We start from the raw sequence: 26,967 nt of genomic DNA on the forward strand, positions 1-26,967 counted from the left end.
ACCATCACAGACTCAATATAATGGATGTTGCTTCTAACACCAAAATGCTTAAAAATAAATGAAAGAAAGAAGAGGTAAATAAAGAGAACAGATGAAAGAATGAATATACAGATAAAAATACTCTTTTAAAAAGACCTGATGTTCTTTAGGTAGGATGGTTTTATTTTAGGAGAAAATGTGATCTAGTGGAAAGGGCACTGACCTGTGAACCAGGAGACCTCCAAGAGTTTTAACTCTAATTGCCCTAAAGGTGGCCCTAATCAGCATCATCACATCTTTAGATGTGAAAGGCACATATTCCAAAAATTCTTTCTTCAAGGATCCAGGATCTCCCTGGAAGGTTACTCCTACTGACACAGATCGAAATCCATTCATCACTTGATAAATAGTCTTTTTGAATGCTGTGGCAAAAAATAAATGAATAAAATTTCAGCCCCCAGTGGTCATCCCTGTAGTGGTGAGCCCCTCCAAACTTAATTGGGCTGGTCTGTTGTTGGGCTTGTACACAAAGCCTTTCCATCTTGATAGGACAGACTGCAGTATATGCCCAGATTGCAAAGTCAGTGAAAACCCAGGGCTACCTCCATATCATAGAGGAAAACATCATTGGAGGATGTGTATCACAAGAGAGAAAAGATGACTGATAACCAGAAATATAGCACAAATTTATTGGATTATTTTAATTGACTAGACCAATCCCTTCTTTGAGGATGATCTACAAGGTATTTAGCACGGGGTTAAACAACAAGTACATCGTGATTGACTCATTGATTATTTCATTCAGCTAAAAATATTAGTTACCTCTGTGATCTGAGTGGTCATTAAAGTCCAAACAACAAAATTTAGTTGTATAGAAATAAGGATAGGGATAGGGATTAGAACTATGATTTCATTGGCATGGGGAATTTCCAGGTGAACAAACGTTCTGTTAATGAAGATTGTCACTTTCTCTGAAACTTAAATTCTTAGAGAGTTTCCTACAGCACTGAAAGTTTAAGTGACTTGCTCAGCATCACCCAGCCCCATACCAGATATGGAACTTGTATCCAAATCTTCATGGCACCAGGGCCAGCTCTCTCTCCACTACAGAACTTGCCTTCTTGCCTATTTGCAAATGTTTATTTAAAAAATATATGCACTCAAAAAAACCCCAAATTTAAAGGAAGAATCAGTTTTCTCTAAACTGGGCTCGGATTCCTGGGCTTCATGCATTTAAGTACAAGATATAGGGAGAGCAGACTTGTAAGACAAAGTTCCAAGATCTGAAGGAAGGAGGCATGTGGAAGATCTGAAGGATCTGGGAAGCTCTAGTTATTAAGAGCCAAGCAGTAAAATGACTATTAGCTACTGAAAACAGTTAGCAAAATGAAAGAAAGGAAGGAAGGAAGGAAGAACACCAAAAATTAAAAAAAAAAACTATAGGCCAAAAGTCAACTAAACTTACTTTTTAAAATTAAAAACTCTATTTTCAACTACAAACTTAAAAATGAGAAACAAAACCCCAATTTTAGGAAATCTTAGGGTGTGTCTGGGTGCACCCTGTATATCCACCTGTGGCCTGTGCAGGAGAAGGAAGGCATCTGGAGCAGGGTGGAGGAGAGGGAAACACCCATGAACAGATGGCAAGATGCCTGTGATGATTAGGCCCTGGTGTCCTGGTGGATCACTAGATGGCAAGAAGCAAGGTTGGGTCTGAGGCCAGCTAGATAGAGAGGACTGATATGCAGATTGGTTCACCATCCTGTCCAGGGCAGCTCTGCCCCAGAGCCAACCCAAAACTGAATGCAATTAGTGCTGAGAGATTCTCTGGAGGCTGGATCTGAGGGTGACTGTTACTGGTGGAGAATCAGGCAGGGTCAGATAGCAAGATGCCTTAGCTGGCTAGACCTTGAGATCCCAGTAGATAGATACTCCATTATTTGATCTTGACCTTTTATACGATGGCCTAGACAACACTCCTGGACATAGACAGGCATGACACCACTCCATCCTCAGTGAATTGCCCAATTTTTCTAGCCCTGACTTCCTGCCCTTCATATATATTTCCCTGTTACTAAATACCCATGGTCCCAGTGCTGGCAACTTGCTTCTTAGCAGAAAAAAGCATCTGGCAATTACCCCAGGGGAGAATGACCTCATATCACTATAATTAAAGTGATTATTTGAGCGGAAATGTCTATTATAAAGCAGTCTTCTCTGTTTTAATATGTGTAGTCCTTGTAATAGGAACATGGGAATTGTATGTTAACACTGACGCCTCTTCCACTGTCTAATAAATCATTCTTTCCAATTTCCCAGAGGAGAGGCTGTAAGTCTGCTTAATAACTAAGGACAAGCACACACAATTCCATTAGTTCTTAGGACCATGGAGCTCTCATTAGGAAAGTGAATTCCAAGAGCTCACAGTGATTTAGATAAACTCCATAGGTCTGATAAAAACCAAAGGATTCTAAGGTGATACAGGAGAGGGAAGGAGAGCTGCCTGGAATAGACTTTAATGAATTCTAATATCCGTTTTCCCCAAAAGAAAAGAAAAATCTTAAACACCAGCCCTTGAGGATAGACAAGTTATTGTTTCATTCAAAGGAAGTAAAGAGATGAATTGTCAGAAGGAATAACAGTGTTTGGAAGGGTCTCCAAATAGTCTTTGGAGATTTTGTGGAAATTACTCCTACCTTGCAAGGCTTTTAGGACTAAACACAATAAGGAATAACCTCTGTGGTATGATTTTGGCAGGTAGGTGTCTCAGTGATTAAAGTGATGGGGCCAGAGTCAGGGAGATCTGAGTTCAAATCCAGCCTTAAACACTTACTACATATGTGACCTAGGACAAGTAGCTTAAGCTCAGTCTGCTTTCTTTTCCTCAACTTCAAAATGGGGGTAATAACAGCATTTATTTCCCAGGGATGTTGTGAGGATCAAAGGATATACTAATTATAAAGCACTTAGCAAAGTTCCTGGCGCATTGTAGGTGCTATATCAATGCTTATGCCCTTCCCTTTTCCTCTGATTTCAAGGATATCAGGCAAGTTCTTGGTCCCCAAACATCATTCCCCATGTGTTCGCTTATAACTGAAATGCCAACATTATCAGTTAGGTAATATCAACCTAGGAGTCCTCCTGGTTTTTTTGTCTCTTTATTGTCTCTCACCTTCCCCTACCCCATATTGAATCTGTTGGCAAAGTCTGTCGATTTTGCCTTTGCAACATCCTTGAATATGCCCCCTTCTCTCCTCTAACACAGACCCCACTCTAGTATAGACCTTTATCAACTCATGCCTAGACTATCACAGTAGAGTAGCGGGGGTCTGCCTGCCTCCAGTCTCTCCCCACTCCAATTCGTCCTTCACTGAGTCACCAAAATGATTTTCCTGAAGCACTGACCATGTCACTGCCCTACTCAGTAAATTCCAATGGCTCTCTATCACCTCTAGGATCAAATATTAAATGCTCAGTTTGGCAGAGTCCTTTATGATCTATCCCCATACTACCTTTCCAGTCTTCTTACCACTTACTCCCCACCATGTATTCTTTCATCCAGTGACACTGGCCTGGCTGTTTTACAAACAAGTCAGCTCCTAGAATTCTCTCTGGCCTGTTCACCATGCCTGAAATGCTCTCCCTCCTCTACCCCATTGACTTCTCTGGCTTATTTTAAATCCCAACTGAAATCCTATCCCTTTCCCAAACCCTCTTAATTCCAGTTATTTCTATTATTCTATTATTTCCATTTGTCCTGTATGAAGCTTGCTTTCTATATATCTCTTTGCATGTTGTCTTCCTGATTAGATTGTAAACTTTTTGAGGCCAGGGGTTGGGTTTTTTGTTTATTTCCAGTGCTTAGCACGGTGCCTGGCCATAGTAGACATCTAATGTTTATTGATTGATTGATTATTGATTGACAACTTGACTTAAGATTTATTCCACTTTAAATATAGCTGTCTTCGGAAGGGACATCAGGTTATACTTTGTCATTTATATCTTAGTATAATAAGAATATCAGTTCTTGACTGAAAATAGAGTTAATTTTAGGGAGGGCAGGTTTTGAGAGGCAGCAGTACTGTGAGATTCAACATAGTTTAGTGGAAAGAGCACTAGACTTGGAGTCAGGAAGATCTGCATTCAGATCCTGTGGTTTACACTCAATGGTTGTGTAATCCTGGATGAGTCATTTAAACTCCTTGAATTTCAGTTTCCTCATCTATAAAAAGAGCTTAACAATAATTATAGTAGCTACCTCAGCAGGCTTTTGGGAAGCTCGAATGAGATAACTTAAGTGAAGTGTTTTATAAATGTATATTCCTATTAAAGTCTTATTTTGGAAACATAGAATATGGCTAATTAGCTAATCAGGGGCAATGCTGAGACTTGAACCCGTATCTGATAATCTCCAGTCCAGTACCCTTTCCAAGATAGATGATACTTCACCCATTATTAGTGTTATTCTTCCTGTCCCCTCCTTCCTACAGAATGTTATGGACCCCAGAACAGGGCAGGGCAGGACAATTGAGGAAGGGTGTTCAAAAATCTCAGGAGAAGCCCCATACTTAGTTTTAAGGCGAGGTTGATGGTGGTAAAAAGAAGATGGAAAGTACCAATGGATGGATGATTTCTCTCCATTCAACCATATTTATGTAATCTATCTTGGGCCCTTGTGCTCTCTCTTCCCAGCAGGAGATACCAGTCCGGGGAATGACATCATCATCATTGCAGGTGAGTAAGTTCTCTGAGAAAAGAAACTTTAACCTTGCTTTCAGCATCCCTTCCCCATATCTACCTCCTAGACAGGACAAAATTCCAGTTTTGGCTTTGGTACCCCCTGTACCATTTACCCATTCTACTTTTGAAAATTTCCAGGAACTATAGTCAGTTCTATCACCTTATACCTTAGACCATGGGTGGGGAACCTGCAGCCTCGAGGCCACATATGGCCTTCTAGGTCCTTGGGTGTGGCCTTTTGACGTAGTCTAAATTTTACAGAACAAATCCATTTATTCAGGGAATTTGTTCTGTGAAGTTTGGATTTAGTCAAAGGGCCACACGTGAGGACCTAGAGGGTCACATGTGGCCTCGAGGCCTCAGGTTCGCCACTCTTGCCTTAGACTCTCAGGCCTAGGGGAGCAGTGCTATCTTTGGTGCTTATCTCTATCCCTACCTGACCAACAAAGATTTATCCCCTCAAGTTTCTCATACTGACCTTGACAATCATCAGCTATATAGTCATGGAGATCACAAAGCTCTAGCCTTGGAATTCTGTCTCTCTGGTTCTGTCTGTCTCTGTCCTTCTATGACTCTCTGTCTCCCACCCACCCTGTCTCTCTTACTCTCTGTTTTTATTTCTTTCTCTTTGCCTCTGTCTTTGTCTCTCTATCTCTATCTGTCTGTCTCTATCTCTCTTGGTATTTTATATACAATTTTCTTTTTATGCTCTACTTACTACATAAAATCTGATTTTATTTGATCTTTACTAAATTTAGAATTTTTAAAATAAAATTCAAAATGATTAAAAATAAATAAAATAATATCTGACATTTACATAGAACTTTAAGGCTTGCCAAGCATATCATATACAATAGCTTGCTCATTTGTGGTTCTTTGTTTCACGCAGTTGTGATTGCTGCTGTGGTCTTTGTCCTCATCTGCCTCCTGCTTGTAATTCTGCATTACACGTGCCGGCACAAGGGCACCTACTACACAAATGAAGACAAGGGAACTGAGTTTGCAGAGAGTGCGGAAGAAGCCCTGAAAAACGACCCAACCCTTGAGGAACCTGGAGATGAGAGCAAAAAAGAATATTTCATTTGAGAAACAGGAATGATTCCCCCACCAAAAAAAAAGTCACCACACAGAGATTTTCTTAATGTTCCCCACCATGGAGGATACACCTCACAATACTACATCTGGGAAACAGGAAAGCCCCAGTGATATGGCCATTTTGAGGGGAAGCTGCAGCTGCCACCACCCCCATTTCGTGGCCATTTTCTTTTTTCAGGGAGAACTGAATGCCAGATTGGGGGTTATTGATTTCATTTGCAATACAGATGGTCACCGTTAAATTCAATGTCGTGGGAGCAGGGACATGGGGTAGGGGAGGGAGTGGAATGGGAAATTTAATCATTAATATACTGACAGGGCATAATGATATCAAATGTCAGTCCTTGACATTTAGGAAAAACAACAGGTGCCAATGCAAAAAAAAAAAAAGGATACCTTAACAGCAGAGGATGCGCATGTCCCATTGATATATAGCAGAGCTATTGGAAATAAATTTTAAATGGTAACAGAACATTATGAACCAGATAACATTGTGATTATATGGAAAAACAGAAAACACGGCTCAGTGCCCTGTCAGGGACTTTTCTCATCTCTCTTGTGTTGTTTGTTTCTTACTTTTAACATTAACTATATTGGGTGGGTCAGTTTCCATTTTAGATATTTACAAAGCCTAGTACACTCTGCCAACAGCATGGAACAGAAATTTAAGAAAAAATGATCCCTAAAAATAAAAGGGGGTGGGGTAGGGTGATTGTCTGGACTCAAGTGGCCTCTTAAGAGAAGGAAGTTACTGGTATATGGCAGAATCACAAACCACCAGGGTGAATATATGTGAATCTTGGCTAAGCATTTACCAAGGATGGAAAAGGAATGACATTCTCAGGAAACAAGATCTGAGATGTCCCACTCTACTGGGTTGCAAATGGAGTGAAAGTTCTCTGGTCTGAGTCTTTTTCACTGTGATCACTAGTACCAGGATTCACAGAAGGAACCTTTTCACTTCTTCATTTAACATTAGCATTGGGCATCCATGATACAACAAAATCAAGGTGATTCTGTTGACCCAACCAGTTACTGGAGTTTTTGGAGCATTGTACGTATGAGACATTAAATGATTTTGCCTTTTTCTCAGATGTCACTTAACCTTCCTAGGCCTCAGTTTCTTCACCTATTTATAGATGAAGGTTTATAGATCATTTTAATGAAGTGGTTGCACCAGAGATGGTCTCTGAGGTCCTTTCCAGCTACAAATCTGTGATTTCATGGTAATTGTGTTGGTACCACATAGACTCAGCCTCTGTCATCTTTCTGGTCCTAAAGTCATCCCTTAATGTAACTGTTAGACTTGATCTTTCATGATATCCACGGCACATACTAAAGAGTATGTATATGAACAGAACAGAGAAACACAAAAGATTATTTTTTTGTCCAGGCCTGTGATTTCATCCGTGAGCAGAACACTCATGGTGTGCAAAATCTTTCCACTAACATAGGTCACTAACCCTTTCATATTGTCCTAAAGAGTTTTCTAGCACAATGAGAGATTGAGTGATTCACCTATGGTAACACAGCTACTATGTCTGAGAGGCAGGATTTCCTGTCTATGAGATTGGAGCTTTATGTCATGTGCCAGATAGCCTCTCAAATGTTGTCACAAATGTACAATGTCAGGACTTCCAAGGTCTCTGATTTCATCAGTGTAAGATCACAGACTCTCCATGTCTTACAAGCTAGGTTTTATAAATTGTTCTGGCCCCAAATAATTCATTACTCAAGACCAAACTTCAGTTATTCGTATTAGTAAGATCTCTCTCTCTCTCTCTCTCTCTCTCCATATATGTATATGTGTGTATGTACACATATACAATATAAATATATGTGAATGAACAAATATTATCTACAGCAGTATATTTTAATTACAGTATCTTTTTATATCATCTTCATTTCTGAATATATTCTTCCTCTACCTAGTGAGTCATCCCTTTTAACAAAGAAAAAATTAGAAAGTAATAATATAGCAACACTTTTTAAATAAGAAAATTAATAACTATAGTTTTGGATACATAACAAAGTTAAGAAATCAATCTATCAATGACTCTCGATCTTGCTGAGTCTCTCAGCTGGTCTTTCGAAAGCCGCTGGAGCCAGAAGAAAGGAAAGAAAAAAGTGTCTATTATGTGCCAGGTACTGTGCTGAGAGCTTTACAAATATTATCTCATTTAATCCTTACAACAACTCGGGGAGATAGGTGCTTTTATTATTCCCATTGTATAGTTGAGGAAACTGAGGTAAATAGAAGTTAAGTGACTTGCTCAGGGTTACACAGCTAGTAAGTCTGGTCTGAGATTGAATTTGAACTCAGGGCTTTCTGATTCCAGGCCCAATGCTCTATCCACTGCGCCACCTAGTGGCCTCCAGGTGCCAGGGTACTTTCAGAATCTAAAGGAGGTTCTGTGTTCTACAGCCTTCATGAATCTGTCAATCTTCCTTCCGGTCACAGACAGGAAGCAAGTGTTCTTCTTATTTGCTTAACCCCAGTCAGTGATGGATAAGCCCACTCGGGGATAAACAAGAAAACCATGTGGAAGGGGTGATAGAGATGAGAGTGGTCAACACCATGGTACAAAGATCAGAGTACAAGACCCTGTGTCAGTTTAAACAGGTCACTTCCTCTTCCTGAGCTTTCCTTTTCTCATCTGCAGAATGAGACTAAATGAGCTCCAGTCCTCCTTTCTACAAGTCCTATGATTCTATAAATGGGTGCCTGGTGTTGCCTTTTAGGACAATGAAGGGAAATTCCCTAATGTTCGTTTAAAAAAGTGTATTCTCCTCAAAGTTGTAAGAAATCTCATTGGAAAGAAGGAGCCCCTGGCAGGGTTCTTGAAAAATTCGTCTCCTCACCCCATCCCCATCTGTTGATTTCCATTACTATTTTTTTTAATCTAGCCTGGAATCTGCCCAGCCCATTCAGAACTTAGCCTTTGCTTGGGTCTGTTTGCTTCCTGGTATTTTCATTTTCTAAACCCTAAATGTGATGTGGGTCTGTGGAAAATTGGGAGAAGTGAGGTTAGGCTATAAAAAACTAGAATCATTGATCTAGCACTTGGAAGAGAAACCGGGGGCCCTCTAGTCCAACCCCCTTACTTATAGATAAAAGAATGGATAAGTATCATCATCTAACATTTACATAGCACTTACTACATGCCAGGCACTGTGCTAAGTGCTTAACAATTATTATCTTATTTGATCCTCATAACAACCCCGGGAGATAGGTGCCATTATTATCCCCATTTTACAGATGAGGAAACTGAGGTTGACAAGGATTAAGTAACTTGCCCAGGGTCACACAGCTAGTAAGTATCTAAGGCCAGATTTGAACTCAGGTCTCCTTGACTCCAGGCCCAGGTGCCCCCCAGGTGCCCCTAATGGAAACCTAGGTAGGATGAATAAATTGCCTAAGTTCACAACAGGTAGTGAGCATGTGAGATGGCATCTGAATCCTCAGGTCCTCTTACTCCAGAGCTGGTGCAACTCCTGAAACTGGCTTCCTGTTTCCAACAGTAAATAGTAGACATTGTGGGTCATTATCTCCCAATGATCCCTGAGTCCTTTCTAAGTTTCCATGCTGAAATGGCAGAACCCAGAACTCCGATAGACTTTCCCTCATAAGTTCTTCTGCCTGTGCTCCCTCCTAGCATTGTAAAGGAATGTTGTGAAAATCAGTTCATTCCCAGCGAGTTCTGAATGCACAATTGAGAACAGATGCAGTCGCTCAAATCAACAGGAAAGTCTTGCAGATGGGGACTTCTGAATCTATGGGAACATTTCCAACAATTTCCAAAGAACGCCATTGGTTATAGGATCAACTAGAAATATCATGCCAGCTAGATTTTTGTTCCATGCCAGGAAGGAAAAAGAAAAAGGTACCTTTACATACACACACATATCTTTATCTATATGTATACATACATCCTTTTTTAAATAATATTTTTTGTCCCCAATTACATGTTAAGACAATTTTTAACATTTGGGTTTTTTTTTTAAGTTTGGAGTTCCCTCCCTCCTTCCCCTCCCTCCTCCCTGAGACAGTAATATTAACTTTTTAGTCAATTCAATCTGGTCTACTCCAAGTCAAGTCTTTATTGAGCATTTACTGTATACCCAGCCCTGCTTTACTAGTTGCCAGCATGCAAGATACAAAAAAAGAGACATTTTTCTTTCTCTTAAGGAACTTACAGTCTACTTAAGAAGGTATTATTAACAGATGCATGAAAGACTTAAAATAATAGCAAAATATGATTAATACCATATCCCATGCACATATGTTGCTACTTGTGGCATATATGAAGCTACAAATGGACAAACATATATACACATACTGTACATATATAAATATACAGATAAAAGCACACTTTGTTGAAGCCCACAAACCCAAGAAATTTTTTGTCGTAGATGAGAGTATGTAACCAGGTTTCCTTAACTAAGAAATGGCTGTTTATTCCTCAGTGCATTTGCTCCTATGCACTGAACCCCTATGTATCAGGTCCATACAATCTGAGTTTAGTGTTGTTAAATTTGCTGAGAAGACCCAGGACACTTTACCAGCACCCACATCCCTTGGGGTGTGTAGTTCTGACCTATTGAACCTTGTGTTAACCTTCTCTAAATTCCAACTTGCTTTAAGCCTATAGATAGTAGCACCACCACCACCACCACAACGACGACGTCTCACCAACACAGAGCAAGCTACTCAGATATTCTAGAAGGCACCCTAGCAGTGGGGGGGAACCTGTGGCCTATGGGGAATGACAGATAGCAAGAGAGGTCAGAGGAAACGAAGGCGAGCAATGTTTAAGTAAAGATTAAAAGTACTACAACCATGTGGGCATTGCATCAAACTGGTTTGTCCTCCAGTCTTCCCTTGCCCTTCTCTACAATGACTTGGAAGTCACAAGTCAGATCTCAAGGTCAATACTCTTTCTGAAGGAAGAGGGATGGCATTGACATTCTCTGTGATGAGGCAGATAGTGACAAGAGATTGATTTTAAAATGTCAATAGACTAGTTTTCGGAGGGAAATAATTCAAAAGGAATCAAACAACAGACAAGCATGGAGAAAGTCCTTAGTATGTGACAGCCACTATGCTGTGTGTTGGGGATATGAATACAAAGAATGAAATAATCTCTCCTCTCAAGGAGCTTCTATGCTAACAGAATCAATGTTTAGCTCTCAAATGACATTATCTGAACAGGAATTAACTGTTTGAAGGAAAAGACCAGAAATTAACTATTTGCAAAACTGCTACTTGGGAATCTATGGACCATATGAAATCTTTCCATTTGGGGTGAAAGTATTCACTCCAGTGAAAAGATACACTCCGTCACTCTCTGTATCTCAATTTTTCTCATGAGTTAAATAGAGATAAAAATCCCTTTCCACTGAGAAGATTGCCCTTAAAAGTGAAAGCATTCATAAAAATATGAAATACTCTACAAATGTAATATATTATTTCTGTTATTCTATTATTCTATTATATTCTATAATATTCTATTATTTCTGTTATATGGTGGTTGACATGATAAGAATGAGTTCATTTCAGGGAAAAGATTAATGATGGTCAGTGCTTTGGAGGAGGTGCCAAGTAGGAATGAGTTCAATTTCTAGAGAGGGCAGGTCTGGGGAATACTTTGTGTTATTGAAGTGTGAAGGCTTTCAAATTGTAACCCAGATGTTGCCAACTTATCTCACAGAAAGCCAAGAATCCAAAAAAACACTGGTTCTGGAGTCAGAGGACCTGGGTTCACATCCTACTCTGATATTTACTATCTTTATGGCCCCAGGCTGGGCAAGTCATTCCCTAGACCTCTATTTCCTCAATTGTAAAATCAATCAATAAATATTTAAGTGATTATGGTGTGCCAGGCACTGTACTAAACATGGATTGAACTAGATTGCCAATGAGGGTTTTTTCAATTCAAGATTTATGGTCCTGTGGTCCTGTGATACTGTATATAAAGTTTACCATAGTCTAATTAAACACTTGTGCACATACACACACACACACACACACACATACATTGCTGCCACTTAACATTTATTCCAATTTCTCTTCTGCGCTGTACAGATGATAACCACAAGCTTTCAAACATGTCCCTGAAACAATTTATTTTTATTCCTCTCTGCCTTGGCTAGGCCAGGTGTCTACTGTAAATAGTCACTGAAACATGTTAAAGACATGGGGAGCAGTAAGAGCGAACCACCTTTCTGCTTCATAGGTTGGAGGACACATGAATTTTCTGATGCATATGTAAACAATGCAGGTTTCCAACTGATTGAGAGCTTGATGAAAAATACTAATGAAAAGTTGGACAACCCATTTGGAATATTGGATCTTTTAACTGCCTGGGAATCTGGCATCTTTATTCCCAGGAAATCTGAGTACTATGGCATCCATCCATTATTAGGATTTTGTTTTCATTTCAAAAGGTACTGCTTCACCCAAAGGAAAGACTCTCTAAAAGTGGAACTTCAGACACTACGTCAGTATTTTGATTATGTTTCAGTAAACACCAGTGGCTTTCTATTGCCTTGAGGTACAAATACAAAATGTTCTGTTTGGTATTTAAAACCCCTTTTAACCTAGCCCCCTCTTACCTTTCCAGTCTTCTTACACCTTTCTTCCCAACACATACTCTTCCAACCAATGACAATGGCATCCTGGCTGTTCCACAAATAAGACATTCCAATTTCTCAACTCTGGGCATTCTCTGGCTGTCTCTCATGCCTGAAATGCTCTCCCTCCTCCACTCTGACTACTGACCTCCCTGGCTTCCTTTAAATTCCAAGTAAAATTCCACCTCCTACAGGAAGCCTTCCTCAACTTCTCTCAATTCCAGTGCCTTTCCTCTGTTAATTCTTATTTATCATTAATCTAACTTGCTTTGTACATTTGTTTGCATGTATCTCCTCCATTAGAGTGTAAGCTCCTTGAGGTCAGGGACTGTCTTTTTGCCTTCTTCTGTATCCCCAGCACTTAGCACAGTGTCTGGCACATAGTTCAATAATTGAATGAATGGAATAGGTAGCTAATCACATCATAAAAAATAAGCCATCACCTACCTGCCTACGTATAAGTCCATCTTCGCTAAACTATTTTGGCTAGGATCCTTGAATGAAAAAGGACTACACAGGAACTTCCTAAATCCAGATGTGACTGCCTTATCTTACTAGGGAGCAATGGCTTAGCAGGAGAAAGCATTCTCATCAAGCTCTCCACGGGTACTCTCTCAGGAGAGATGACTCAATTTGCCTTTGTGCTGACTCTGTCCTACTCATAGCCACTATCTTTGCCTTCACTCTCAGATGCACATCTCTTACTGACAGGGCAAGACCTGTTAGAGCAACATGGAGCCCAGCATGATCACGGCCTTATACGTCTCTCAAGACAATTCAGCAAAGGAAATGCTGATACCCAGGGATTCTTAAGTCCTTGGGTCTATGGACAAAAAGTCAAAATAGAGCTAGAAAGTTAGAGCCTCATTCTTACTTTGTTGCCAACTAGCTGCGTTACCTTGGGGAAGTCACCGAACCTCACTAGACTTTGGTTTACTTGTCAAAGGGGGATATTAACACCTACCCTAACTAGCTAACAGAGTGGAAAAAATAAAAATGAGTGTAATAATCATTGTCAGAGTGCTTTGGAAAGTAAAAGTCCTACACAATTGTAGAGGATTCTTCTTAAGCATGATATAGTGTGAAATATGTATCATTCTGTAATTGTTTATTTTTTAGAATAAAACTTCTTAATTCCTAGAAATGGGCTACAACTATTGGGACTTCTATAAAAAGAGCACTAGCCTGAAAGTCAGGAGAACTAGATTAAAAGATTGTAGACTTAGAGCTAGAAGGGACTTTAATTTAATTTTTTGTTTTTTGGTGAGGCAATCAGGGTTAAGTGACTTGCCCAGGGTCACACAGCTAGTAAGTGTCAAGTGTCTGAGGCCAGATTCGAACTCAGGTCCTCCTGACTCCAAGGTCAGAGCTCTATCCACTGGGCCACCTAGCTGCCCCTAGAAGGGACTTTAGAAGTTATGTAGTCTAACCCTTTCATTTTACAGATAAGGAAACCGAGGCCCAGAGACATGGTCCTTTACCAAAAATCACATTAGCTAGTGAATGGCAGAGCTCAGATTCAAATTCCTGTTCTCTACCTCCAAAGGCAGTCCTCCGTTGGTGCATTACGCCACTAAATTATGGGGGTATTTGTTTCTCTGGGCCTCAATTTCCTCATCTGTAAAATGAGTCCATGGAGAGGGACACAGAACTCGTCCAGCTCTAAAGTTTTATGATTTTATGTTTGGATGCACGGCTCAAGAGCTTCAAGAAATTCCAAAAACCAACAGTGTTCCCATTGCTCCACTCACCCCTACTGTTTAGTCTAGATTTTAAATAGTTGAACCCATCCTCCAAAGTGAGAAATGCGTCTCATCTATTCAGCACAATGGATGGCAGAGGGTTGCAGAATTCTTGCCAATGACTATGTAAATAGTTGTGGGTTTTTTCCCCCTAATGCAGATAGATCTCCTGTTGATTTTATCTTGTTTATGCTTCTCCACAGGAGAGGATAGCAGATTGTTCTTCATTCCTTTATTTAATGATATGTATCATCTTAGTAATATGTTCAGTTTTAGGCCAGCGGGATGTGAACTCTGTGAGCCAAAAGCCAAGCACCAGGATAGGTCAATGATTTCCCCTAACTACGGGCCCACCCTCTCAACATGAAATCTAAGCTTGCCTTCTGCTTGATGAGCCAGGTTAGGGGGATAAAGCAAAACAGATTTCTACCTTTCATCATTGATTTGTAAAGAAAGAGACTGTCTTAGCCTATGTGGCAGTCTTGGTTGTCTGTTTTTAGTGGTTTATTGTTATGGAAAAAAAAAAAAAGAGTCCCAGAGCTGCCAGCATCTCTTATCCTGGACTCTTATTAGCAGACTCGGTGCAACAATAATTGTGCAGAAGAGAATTAGACAAGCTCCAAATCTGAGGTCATCTTCTAATCAGCAATCATCCTTGCAACTTAACAGAACTTGGAAGCCAAAGCACACACTGGGCCTCAAGGTCTTTAACTTCTGGCTGAACCTGTAGTGAGTTGTTTGTTTTAAAAGTAGCTGAAATGATTTTTTTAAGGTCAATAAGTACTTAGAAAAAAATGTATTCAATGATATCGCTAAAGAGCATGTCTACTTAGCTGATCCCATGGAGATGGCTTCTCCTCAACTCATGATATCTCAGGAAGATGTTTTTGTTGGCTCTTTCATTAAAAATGTATTTTGTTTGTATTGACTAGAGGAAATGTTAAAAACAGAGATTTCTGAACAAACACATGAGTGGGCCCAACTCTCCATAGCCATAGAGTGAATTTTCATCCTGAAAACACAGAAGAATCCTCTTTTCTATGAGGAAGAATGAGAATCTGCCCCCTAAGCCACCTATTTGCCATGGGACCTAGAATTGCCCTGGCATTTGCCCAAAGAGTAAACAATCTCATACCAATAAATGGTATGGCTCATAAGTATAGTGGAGGGACACACTCAAAACCTTTTTAACACTTCAGTTTGTATGAGGGATGGACTGATTTTATCAGCATCACATAGAAATAGCCCAAGGCTCGCCCTTCCCCTAACACATACACACTTGCCCTATTAAATCCTAGGATGAGAAAGATGTTAGGGTAAAGAAACAGCTATAGGGGCAGCTAGGTGGCGAAACGGATAGAGCACAGGCCCTGAAGTCAGGAGGACCTGAGTTCAAATCCGGCCTCAGACCAAACACTTGACACTTACTAGATGTATGACCCTGGGCAAGTCACTTAACCCCAATTCCCTTAAAAAAAATTTTTTTTTTAAAAAGCTGTATTCTGAGATTTCACAGATATTGAAAAGGTCCTTCTGCCCTTCAAATCTGTACCCCACTAATGACTGGAATAACATCATTCCACCATGAAAGTAACACCTTTAAGGGTAAGCATTAATCTCTCCAGGGTTATCCTTTAAAATATAAAGGCCTAAGTGAAGGCAATACAGTAAATCTCCAACCCTACTACATGAAATGGGTTTATCAGTTTCCATTGCTCCCCAAGAAAAGGATCCTGTGGCAAAGTGAGAGCACTGAGTACCCAAGGCCTGGAGGTGCTAAAGCATGAAACAGGATATAAGATGTGGAAGTTTTGTGGACGTGGTGGAGATTTGGTAGGAAGGAATATGGAAAGGGGATGGGTTGCCAAAGACAAATCATTGAATTCATAATTTTTCCATAAGATTTGTTTGGTCTAAATCTTTTCTCTCATTTACTGAAGAATTGAAAATGGAAAATATTCTGAAGATCCAGCTTTAAGGAGGAGGAGAAGGAGAAGGAGAAGGAGAAGGAGAAGGAGAAGGAGAGAGGAGGAGGAGAAGTTTATTTCTGACAGGGTCATAAAAGTCTAAACCTCCTGAGTTTCTGTTGTATCCATTTTAAAATTCAATTCAAGTGTTATAGCTAGAGGGGACCTTAGGGATTGTCTGGCCCATGCTCCTTGTTTGACAGGGAAGGAAAGAGATATTGGGTGGTTTGCCCAGGGTCACAAAGCTGATAAGTTCTCCTGATTGCTAGTATAGTGCTATTTCCTACCAAATGAAATGGGCTGTCTAGATATTAGTTGTGTTGGGCAGGTTTGGGCTTTGTTTTAAAAATGTTCTCAGAAAATTTTCAAAATTCATATTTTTACTACAATGATCTCCCCACAAAAAAAATATACTCCCCATGGGAAAATAATTCAATTCAATCAAAGCCATATTAAGCGTCTATTATGTGCAAGGCACAATGCTCAATACTAGGGAGGCAAAGATGAAAAAACAATCTAATCCCTGTTCTGAAGGAGTATGCAATCTAATAGGAAAAAAACAAAGTGTAACCTTAGGACAGAATGGACTAGCTGCGTTTTCTGGGACAGGAGACAGAATAGGATAAGAAAAGCCCCTAAGGAGGCTAGAGAACAACATTAGCCTGGGAGTCAGGAGACATGAGTTAGGCCTAGGCCTAGGTCTGCCATTAATTTGTTTGATGACTTTAAACAATTTGCTTCAGCTTTCAGGGTTTGTGAGATGGTGATAATGATCATAGTTCAGTGGGAAGAGCACTGGCTTTATAGACTGGATCCACTGGATCAAAGGCCTTCCTCTAGAGGAGAATGCTGTAGAAATATACTAACTCATTCATTTTGCCTGGCTAGTAATTGCATGCTGATCCCAAATGACTATAATGAGTGGAACTAAGACCTATCAAAAATAAAGGGTGTGTGTTATGATAGTGAGTGTCCTCTCACACACACAAGATGTGAATTTCTCTGATAGCTCTGTTTATGGTGCCAAGCCGGAGAGCCCTGTTGCTTTGACAGAGGTGGATATTTGGCACTAGAAGAACGCTTTTCGTTAGGTTTCAAGGGCCCTCAGGCTTTGAAAGAATGTAGGGGCTCCAGACAGCTTTCAGGGAGATTCAGTCAGTCAGTCAGTCAGTCCACAAGCATTTATGAAGTGCATAGTATATGCAAGGCACTGTGGGGATATAAAGCAAAGCAAAAAGCATTTATCAAGTGCTTATTCTGTGCAAGCCACTGTGCTAAGTGCTGGGGATACAAGGAAAGGCAAAAAAACAGTCCTGGGGGAGACAACATGTAAATAAGTAGATACACACAAGATATATGCAGAGTAGATGAAAGATAATCTAAGAAAAAAAAGCACTACCAAGGCAGTGGGAGGAAGTGGGGCAGGGAGTAGGAAAGGTCTCGTGCAGATCATGGGCTTATTGAGTCTTAAAAAAAGCCAAGAAAGCTAAAAGATAAGAGGTCAGGAAATTCTCCAGGCATGGGAGAATGCAAAGACATGTTGTTTTTCTGTTGTTGTTCAGTCATTTCAGTCATATCCGACTCTTCATGGCCCCATTTGGGGTTTTCTTAGCAAAGATGCTGGAGTGCTCTTCCGTTTCCTTCTCCGGCTCATTTTACCTTTCCTCAGACTCATCTTCCTGAGTTCAAATCTGGTCTCACACACTTGCAAGTTTGTGTGACCCTGGACAAGACACTTAACACAGTTTGTCTCAGTTTCCGCATCTGTAAAATGAGCTGAAGAAGGAAATGGCAAACCATTCCAGTATCTTTGCCAAGAAAACCCTAAATGGGGTCACAAAGAGTCAGACATGACTGATCAACAACTGAATAAAAATACCCCCATGTTACAAATGAGAAAACTGAGACTCTGGGAGATTGTGATTTGCCCACATGGTAGTTGAGGCAGCAATTGAATCCTGATTTTCGAACACTAAGCTCAGTTCTCTTTCCATGATAAACATGACTCATCCCACCTCCACTGGAATAATGTGTGGATAAATGAGATCATTGATGTGACAATGTTTTGGAAAGAAGCTTGTTTGGCAGTACTCTTATTTCCCCAGTCTGACTTCACTGGAAGAACTGATGAAACATATATACAGAGATTTCCTAGCTCTTTTTTCTTTTTTTCTGGACCCAGCAACACATTGTACCTTATCTCTCCCTATTCCCCATCCTGGCCCCTAACTTCTGTGTACAGATGTCTGTGTAACCAAAACAAAACAAAACAGCTGGTGTCATTGATCTGAATTGTTTTTAAGCAGCTCCAGCTATCACTCACAGCCCTGGGTCAGCTAAATGTGGGGCTTTGGGGGCAGCTAGGTGGTGCAGTGCATAGAGAACTGGCCCTGCAGTCAAGAGGACCTGAATTCAAATCCAACCTCAAACCAAACACTTGACACTAGCTGTGTGACTCTGGGCAAGTCACTTAACACCAATTGCCTAAAAATTTAAAAAAAAATTAAATGTGGGGCTTTCTCCATTGAAATATTTTCACAAGTGTTAGCTATCTCTTAGAAAAGGAGGGAAAGAGTTGTGATGGTAGTCATAATCACAGGCATGCAGATGTTGCCAGATAGACATGGAAAGCTATTTTTGGCCCAAATACAGCTGTGGCATTAAGCACATGTCTTCTCTTATATGATTTGGGAAGTACAGCAGAATTGGCCCTGGTTAAATTTAGATGGGAGGCCACTGGGGATGCCAGATGCTACAGATTTGGATGATAATCTAGTTAGTAGAAAGAGCTCTGTTCTACTAGACCTGGATTCTTATCCTAGCTTTTCCATAAATTCTTTGTTTGATGTTAGTAAGTTACACAACCGTGGTCTGCTTCAGCCTCCTTATTTGTCAAATGAAAGAGTCCCTTCCATCACCAAATATTCTTATTCAGAGACACAAGCCCGAGTTTTTGTTTCTTCTGACCTAGTGCATTCAAAGCCATAAAACCTTCCCATTGGCAATTAACATTTAATAACATTTAAAAGGAAGTAAAGTGGGGCAAGGATTCAAGTCAGGTAGCATGAGAGCTGGTCTGGAAGCCTTAAGCATTTAACTCTGGAGGACCTAGGTTAAAGTCCTGCCTCAGATATATACCCATTGTATGAGCCCAGGCAAGTCACTCAATGGAACTTCTAAGACTATTTAACCTACAGAGAAGTCACTCTGCTGTACTGGTAGAGGGTGTCCTCACCTGGAGTCCCCATTGCCAATGATAGCACAGATACAGTCCCAATCCCTGTGTGTAAGAAAGTTGGGTGCTGAGGACACAAAGACAAAAAGGAGACCCTCAAAGAGCTTCTGTAAAACCTAGGACTTCCCCTCCCTTCCCCCATATCCCAAAAGTGACCTAAACCAGGTGTTAAGTACTTTGTTAATCAGAATTCTTTCCAAATCATATCTCAAAAGCAATCACCATTGTGCTGACTTTCACTATTTAGACAGAGAGTGTATTTATTTCAAAGCAAAAGCATTTTAATGTAATGACATAGTAAAAAAAAGTAATAAGAACATCCCCTCATAAACCTAGAATTTGCTATTTCACAAATACAGTGAATTGTTCATTTGGTGGCAAGAGAATATGCTAAGAGATTACATGCATCCAGAGCTCACAGTGCTCCCAGTTTGCTATCACTTCTCTTCCCCAACTGGCCTTTAGCTCTACAGAAATGTTCAGAGACACTTAATACATTGTCCCCCAGCCACTGGAGATGCTATGGCTAGTAAGCCTCCCTCTTACACAGGAGGGTCACCACTCTTATGAGTTAGCTCTTTTGGCTTCCTACTGGGAATACTCTATAATATTCAGTCATTTGGTCACTTGCTACTCTGTCCACAGAGGTTGCAGTGATTATTAAGCCTCTTTCCAAAAGCTCTTTCAGCCAATGACTATAAAACAATTTTCTTTAGCAAAGCTGTATCCAAAGGAGTATATGCTTATGTCTCCTCAGACACCTTCATCTCAACTCTTATCTGACATCAAATTGGTCAATGACTTGACAAATTAAACACTGTTCTCTCTCTACACTTCTGAGGGGATACAACATGTATACAGATAAATAACAGATGGTAATTTGATAAATGGTTTGGATCATGGAAGGCTTTATGGAGGAGGTGTCAACTGAGCTGAGCCTTTAAGGAAGAAAAGGGCTCAGGGACAGAATTGATGAAGGAATGTATGGGCCAATGCCAATGCCAATGTGAATGATCAAACCCAGGAGACACAATGTTGAGTTTGAGGAATAGCAAGGAGTCAAATTTAGCTGAAATTTAGAGGAAAAAAAAGCCTGGCCAGAGAGATTGGGACCAGATGGTCAACAACAGTATAGAATCCTAAAGTGTTTATATTTTAGCCTAGAAGCAAAAGGAAGCAGCTATCATGTCCTATTCTACCACAGAGTCCCTAAAGCAATAGGCACAGTGCCCCACACAGAGTAGGGATTTAGTAAAGACTGCTGGCTGATCCACTGATTGCAGGAAGACTGGTCCCTCTCTCAGGTTGAGTCTTTATGATACCAAAGCCCTCCCCCACTTGAACTTCTTCACTACCACTGCCTCCTAGATAGGTTTCCTATTGAAGAAATCAGGCTAGAATATTGTGGGAGATGGAAAGACTAAGCAACTGGACCAAGACTCGTAGGGCAGGTGGGTTTGCCAATAGCCCTACTGAAGCACTTAGCACAGTCCTTGGCACTTGTAGGCACTTAAGAAATGGTGGTTGTTTAGATGAGGAAACTAAGACACAGGGAACTTAAATGATTTACTTGGTGTCTCACAGCTAGAAAATGGCTGAAGAAGGATTTGAACCCAGGCTTTCTTGACTCAAGTGGTGCCCCCTTTTCTCTTCATCATACTGCCCACTACTTTGGGCACTAGAGTTAGGACTCCGGCTCTCAGGCCACTACTCTTTCTGCAGGATCACACTGACCTGTGGGTTAGAAATGTATAATGCCCCTGCCTTGACTTTATCAAGCAACTTCTACCTTTTTTTGTACAAATAAAGCCAATGCATCCAAGATTAGGAGGAAAGCAGAAAAATGGGAAAGAATTTTTACAACCAGTATCTCTCATAAAGGCCTCATTTCTAAAATATATAGAGAACTAAGTCAAATTTATAAGAATAAAAGTCATTCCCCAATTGATAAATGGTCAAAGGATATGAACAGGCAGTTTTCAGAGGAAGAAACCAAAGCTATCTATAGCCATATTGTAAAAATGTTCTAAATCACAATTGATTAGAGACAAATTCTTAGAGAAAACCCAGCAAACAATTATAAATAATTCCTTGAGTGTAAATGATGTCATGGAATTCCCATGTATCGCCATCAAGGTCTGATGTAATAAGGCACATGTACCTTCATGGACTATTTAAAAGAGCTATCTTCTGGCCTTAAATCTCTTCTCCTATCACCTGTCATATTGCCTTACATAAGAGTCACTCCTTTAAGTTTCAAGGCGTTATTTCTAGAGGGGCCGGCTAGGTGGCACAGCAGATAGAGTGTTGGACCTGGAGTCAGGAAGACCCATCTTCCCGAGTTCAAATCTGGCCTCAGACACTTACTAGCTGTTTGATCCTAGGCAAATCACTTAACCCTATTGCCTCAGTTTTCTCATCTGTAAAATGATCTGGAGAAGGAAATGGCAAATCACTCCAGTATCTTTGGACATGACTGAAAGTACTTAACAACAATAAATTATTTCCAGAGGCCTCTAGGGAATAACTGAAGAAGTTGATTCACTTCCGTTAACACCATAGCATGGATTAGTATATTCAATTAACTCCAAGCGAAGAGCTAGACTTTAAGAAGATGAGATTTTAGACAAATGTATTTTATGGTAATAAGTGGCCAGGAAAAATTTCTGCCAGATCTAAACCTAGCATTTTTGTTGCTCAGGGCAATTCAGTTGAGGTTGGGGAAAAAAGGGATCCCAAGAAAACATTAGGTTCTTGTTGGAGAAACAGCTCTTTCACAGGGATTTGAGGGTTGAGGGTGAGAGAGGTCACACAGTAACTCACCTGGAGTCTTGCTTGTAACAGGAAAAAGAAACACACCATCTGGTAGCTTCTTATTTTAACTAGTTATTCTTACTAATTAACTACTAAACTAGATATTTATTTCTAAGCTGCAGAGCTGTAAATGCTAACAGCCCCCTTTAAATGGTGACATCCTAGAACAGAGCCATAGTCTCTCCTAGTTAAGGCACTGCTCAGGGAAGGAAGACGTTATTGGGGCAACCACACTGAAAAGCACTGGGCAGCAAGGGATAGTATAAGACAGGAGACTGAATGCAAGTAGGATGAGGAGTTTCCAAAGACAAACGTACCTTCCTTCATCATTCTGCCAAGAGCCAGCACCATAAGTTACTATTCACCAGGATCTCCGAGTTGCTGTTTTTTTCTAGCTCCCAGGAGATACTAGCAGGTTAGAAAGAGTAGGCCACTCAACCAATAAAGAGCTGAGCTTTTACAGGAGAGAGGATTGTAAAATGCCTAATGCTACCTGAAAAAACCTGAAACCCAGAGACATCTTTGGTTTTCACTTTATCTCTCAAATGTAGTAGATCTGACAGCCTAATTTGGTAATTAAGAGACAAAAACGGCCCTTAATTCATTCTGAGGAGAACACTTTTTTTTTCCCCACTGACAGAATGAACCCCAAAAGGATCTGGAAGTGTGGATTAATGACTTCATTAAGAATATCCTCAACTTAGCATAGAGGGAAATGCTACTGACTTTCAACATCTGGGAATGGAGCACAGTCGCTGGCTCACATAGCAGAGCCATCCTTACAGAGCTGAAGCTCGTAGCATTCTATGTGATGTGATTTTAGGAGACCCCAGTGAGGCTCCTACTCCTAAATACCTCCCCCAGCCCAGATGATCACCAAGGACTGAAACCCACTCACCAAGGGACAGGTCTTTCATTCCACAAGCAGATATAAGGATTAAAGAATGAATGTCCCTAGAAGAAACACAATGGCTTATAATTGCACTAGGGAGTAAGGGACTGATCACAGATCTTTCTTTGAAAATAAGTAGTGTTGTTTGCTGCTGCTGTTGTTGTTTTGAGGGAAAGCATCTCATAACAGAAGAGCACTAGATACCTGAAGGGGTGGAGTGGAGGGAAGGAAGGAGCAAAAGACAGAGAAGGGCATGTCTTAGAGAAACTTCCCTAAGGGGAGCGGAATAAATTCTATGATCCAGTGTCATCTATAACCAGTCATGTTTGCTCCTAGGGCACCACGAACTTCATCTAGAAATAAATGACAAGAAACATTGCCACGGGGAGGTATAGTGGGAGCAGGCAGAGAGGCAGAGCTCACCTGGGATATGGTCACCAGGGGAGGAAGCAGGCCACCAAGGAAATAACTATTTTAACTTTACACATAAACATATTGTGTGTGTGTGTGTGTGTGTGTGTGTGGGTGTGTGGGTGTGTGTGTGTGTGTGGGTGTGGGTGTGTGTGTGTGTGTGGGTGTTTATTTACTTTTTACACTGACTAGGTACAAAGCTCTCTGCTAAAGGACTGAAAGTACTTTTAGCCATGGGGCATAGGACCCTCTAAGACAGTTCCCTGGGCCCCTGCCAAAGGATTTCCGGGGAGGCCAGCAAAAAATGTAGGGTTTCCAGGGTGAGGTCACGTGACCTGAGGCAACCAATCATCGTCAGTCTGTCTGTAGTCGAAGAAATTTACAAATTGTGCAGGTCTGCCCTGAATTCAGGTCCCTGGGCCAAAATTCTAGTCATTCTGCTCAATTTTTCAGAGGGTTGGTCTTCCTAGAAGAGTTGGAGTGGCCCAAGAATCCCGAGTCATTTTTAGGCAAACCAGGGAGGCCTTCAGTGCCTGGAATCCTTTGAGAAAATAGGAAGGAAAGTGATATTAGATTGTAAATTCCTTGTGAATAGGAATTGTTTTATTCTTTGAACTTATATCCCCAGAGCCTAGTACGTTGCCTTACTCATAGTTGACATTTGATAAATGCCTCTTGATTGATTGATTGATTGATTGATTGATACAGAAGTGAATGGTTCAGGAGTTCTCCCCACTTCAGTCTCTCTTCCACTCACTTGTCAAATTGATCTTCCTGAAGTTCAGATCCGACTATGTCACACTCCTATTCAACAAACTCCAATAGCTCTCCATTGCATCCAGTATCATATATAAAATCCTCTGGCTTTTAAAGCCCTTTACAACTTAGTTACTTCCTACTTTTCCAATTTTCTTACACCTTATACCCCTCCACAGACTCTAGAGTCCAGAAACATTGACCTTCTTGCTGTTCCTCATATACCACACTCCATCTTCCAACCCCAGGCCTTCTCTCTGGTTGTCTCTTTATGCCTGGAACTAACTCTTTCTCCATGTCTGTCTCTTTCTGTCTCTCTCTATCTCTCCCTCTCTGTCTCTGTCTCAGTCTCTCTGTCTCTGTCTCTCTGTTTCTCTGTCTCCCTCTCTCTTTATCTTTCTGTCTCTCTCTGTCTCTCTGTGTGTCTCTCTCCCCCCCTCACTTCTCTCCACCCCCTCAGCTCCACTTCCTAGCTTCCATAGCTTTCTTTAAATCTCAGTCGCTACTTTGACTAAAGTTACTACTTTGGAATTTCTCCAACTGACTTCTCTACCATGCCACAGGAAGCTCCTATTGGGATAACCTTACCATCCTGCAAGATGTCATCAGCCTCAGTACTCCACCTCATCACTATCCTCTGCCTCTCTGTTTGGAGGATGGGGCCAAGAGCTCCTAATCTCCACGCAGAGCTCAGCTCAGACATCTCCTTATTTCTCACCTGGCTGTACTACTTTGGGACTTCTCTGACTGACTTGCCCCCAGTGTCCTCACATCAGGTACCACCTTCCAGTCAGAGAATTACCTTCTGCTTTTTAGCTTTTGTGTGTGTGTTATCTTTCCTCATTGTATTGTAAGCTCACTAAGGGCCAGGACTGTCTTTCTCTTTTTGTATTTGTATTCCCAGCACTTAGCACAGTGCCTGGCACATAGTAGGCACTTAAAAAATGTTTATTATAAACTATTGACAGTCTGCCTTTCCCAGTCCTCCTTAATTTTAGTGCCTTCCCTATGAAATCATCACCAATTTATCCCAAGTATATTTTGATAATATATAGTTGTTTGTATATTGCCCTCCCATTAGATTGAGGGCTTGATAGCAGGGACTGTTTTTCATCCCTTTTTTTATCTTCAGAGCTTAGCACAGTGCCTAGCACATAGTAGGTGTTTAATAAATGCTAGTTGACTTGATTTGACAGTTGACTCTGAGAGATTTCCTCAGCAGGAATATGGTCCTTATGGAGGGGCTACCAGATGCTGGATATTTATGTCATGGAACAAATATAAACTTCCCATATTTTTTAAATGGTATCAGCATAAAGATTGTCTTGATACTTTGGGTAGGGTGGGAGAAGTGGGCCTCAAAAAAGAGAGTTGTCTTTACAATTTAGTTGTGTTTAGTAAATAAAGTACTACTTCAGCCACAGCCTCTGGAAGATTTCATGTGACTCAAGTTGAAAAGCAGACTGGGTGGCAAATATAAATTGTGTTTATCGGAAACTGCAACTTAGATCTTGCCTGAAGGAAGTCACTAATTGGAGAAACAAAATTCAAGAGTTTGAAATATGTGGTGGGGAAAGGGCTGGTCCTAGGATCAGGGGAGACCTGGATTTGGACTTCCTCTCTGAGGTTACTTTACTGTGTGACTGACAAGTCATGTGACCTCTCAGATCTCCAGTTTCCTAATCTGTCAAAAGAAGGCTAGTCATGTTTGCACTATGCATCTCCCATGAGTATCTCCTAAGAAAATACCTTGTAAACACTGAAATGCTACAAAAAGGTGAACTTTAATTAAACTCCAGTGATGCAGAAGATTGGCTGGTGCAGTAAGGTACTGTCTTCTTGCCATCTTCTTCTCCTTTTATACTTTTCTCTCTTGGTAGAAAGAAACCTTTGCTCCTAATTAGGAAAAGTGCCCTAATTTGCCTTGAAACAGAGTTGACACATTCCTCCCCACTACCAATTTGCTCATGACATTCCCAAACCTAGAATGTCCTTTCCCTTTCTCTCCTTATTTCCAAATTCTAGAACTTTTTCTAGGCCTAGCTCACATACCATCTACTCCATGTAGCCCTTCCTGATGATATCAGCTCAGAGTGATTTCTCCCTTCTCTGAATTCTCAGAGACCTCATTCTCTGGGCAGCTCATATATCACTTATTATTCATGGAACAACACAGAATGGAAAAGCTTTAACTAAATACTTATTATATGCCAAGCACCATGCTAAATGCTGAGGATTCAAATTATAAAATTAAAATAGTCCGCATTCACAAGGCGATCACATTCTGACTGGAGGGAAAAAACAAAAAGAGGAGGGTTCAGCTGAAAAGAGGATAGGAAAGCCTAGCAGAATTAATGGCAAATCCTAGTATTCTTAGGGCATATGATAGTAAATTCCACGTAGCACTGTAATCTGTACTATGGGAATACAAAGAAAAAACAGTTCTTATATTGGAGACCAGACTGTCACACATAAAAAGTTAAATAATGCAAATTTATGCCAAGTATCAAATAAATAATATAAACAACAAGAGCCATAGGCATTCAAAGGAGAGCAGAGAACATGTTTTAGGCAAAAGTTGAACTAGATGACCCCTGAAGTCCTTTTCAACCCAGAGACTCTAGGATATCTTATAATGAGGTAGTTGGGAACATTTAGTAGAAGCAAAAGTGCACTGGCATGAATGATCAAAGAGTGGAACCA

At 40.6% G+C, this 26,967-nt stretch overlaps 1 protein-coding gene across 2 annotated transcripts in view; it reads left to right on the forward strand.

The window, feature by feature from the left end:
* Positions 1–6,291, forward strand: part of GYPC (glycophorin C (Gerbich blood group)) — an 88,900-nt gene extending 82,609 nt beyond the window's left edge. The window contains exons 2-3 of one of the 2 annotated variants that reach the window (XM_027854762.1): positions 4,672–4,713; positions 5,609–6,291. In XM_027854762.1, the coding sequence (XP_027710563.1) occupies positions 4,672–4,713; positions 5,609–5,805 (239 nt within the window). In that variant the 3' untranslated portion in view covers positions 5,806–6,291. The remainder of the gene's footprint in view (positions 1–4,671; positions 4,714–5,608) is intronic. The other variant, XM_027854763.1, reaches the window with a different exon arrangement.
* The last annotated feature ends 20,676 nt before the right edge of the window (positions 6,292–26,967 follow it).

Source organism: Vombatus ursinus, unplaced genomic scaffold (genome assembly GCF_900497805.2).
Source record: "Vombatus ursinus unplaced genomic scaffold, bare-nosed wombat genome assembly UNPS02010548.1, whole genome shotgun sequence".
Classification (NCBI taxonomy): domain Eukaryota; kingdom Metazoa; phylum Chordata; class Mammalia; order Diprotodontia; family Vombatidae; genus Vombatus; species Vombatus ursinus.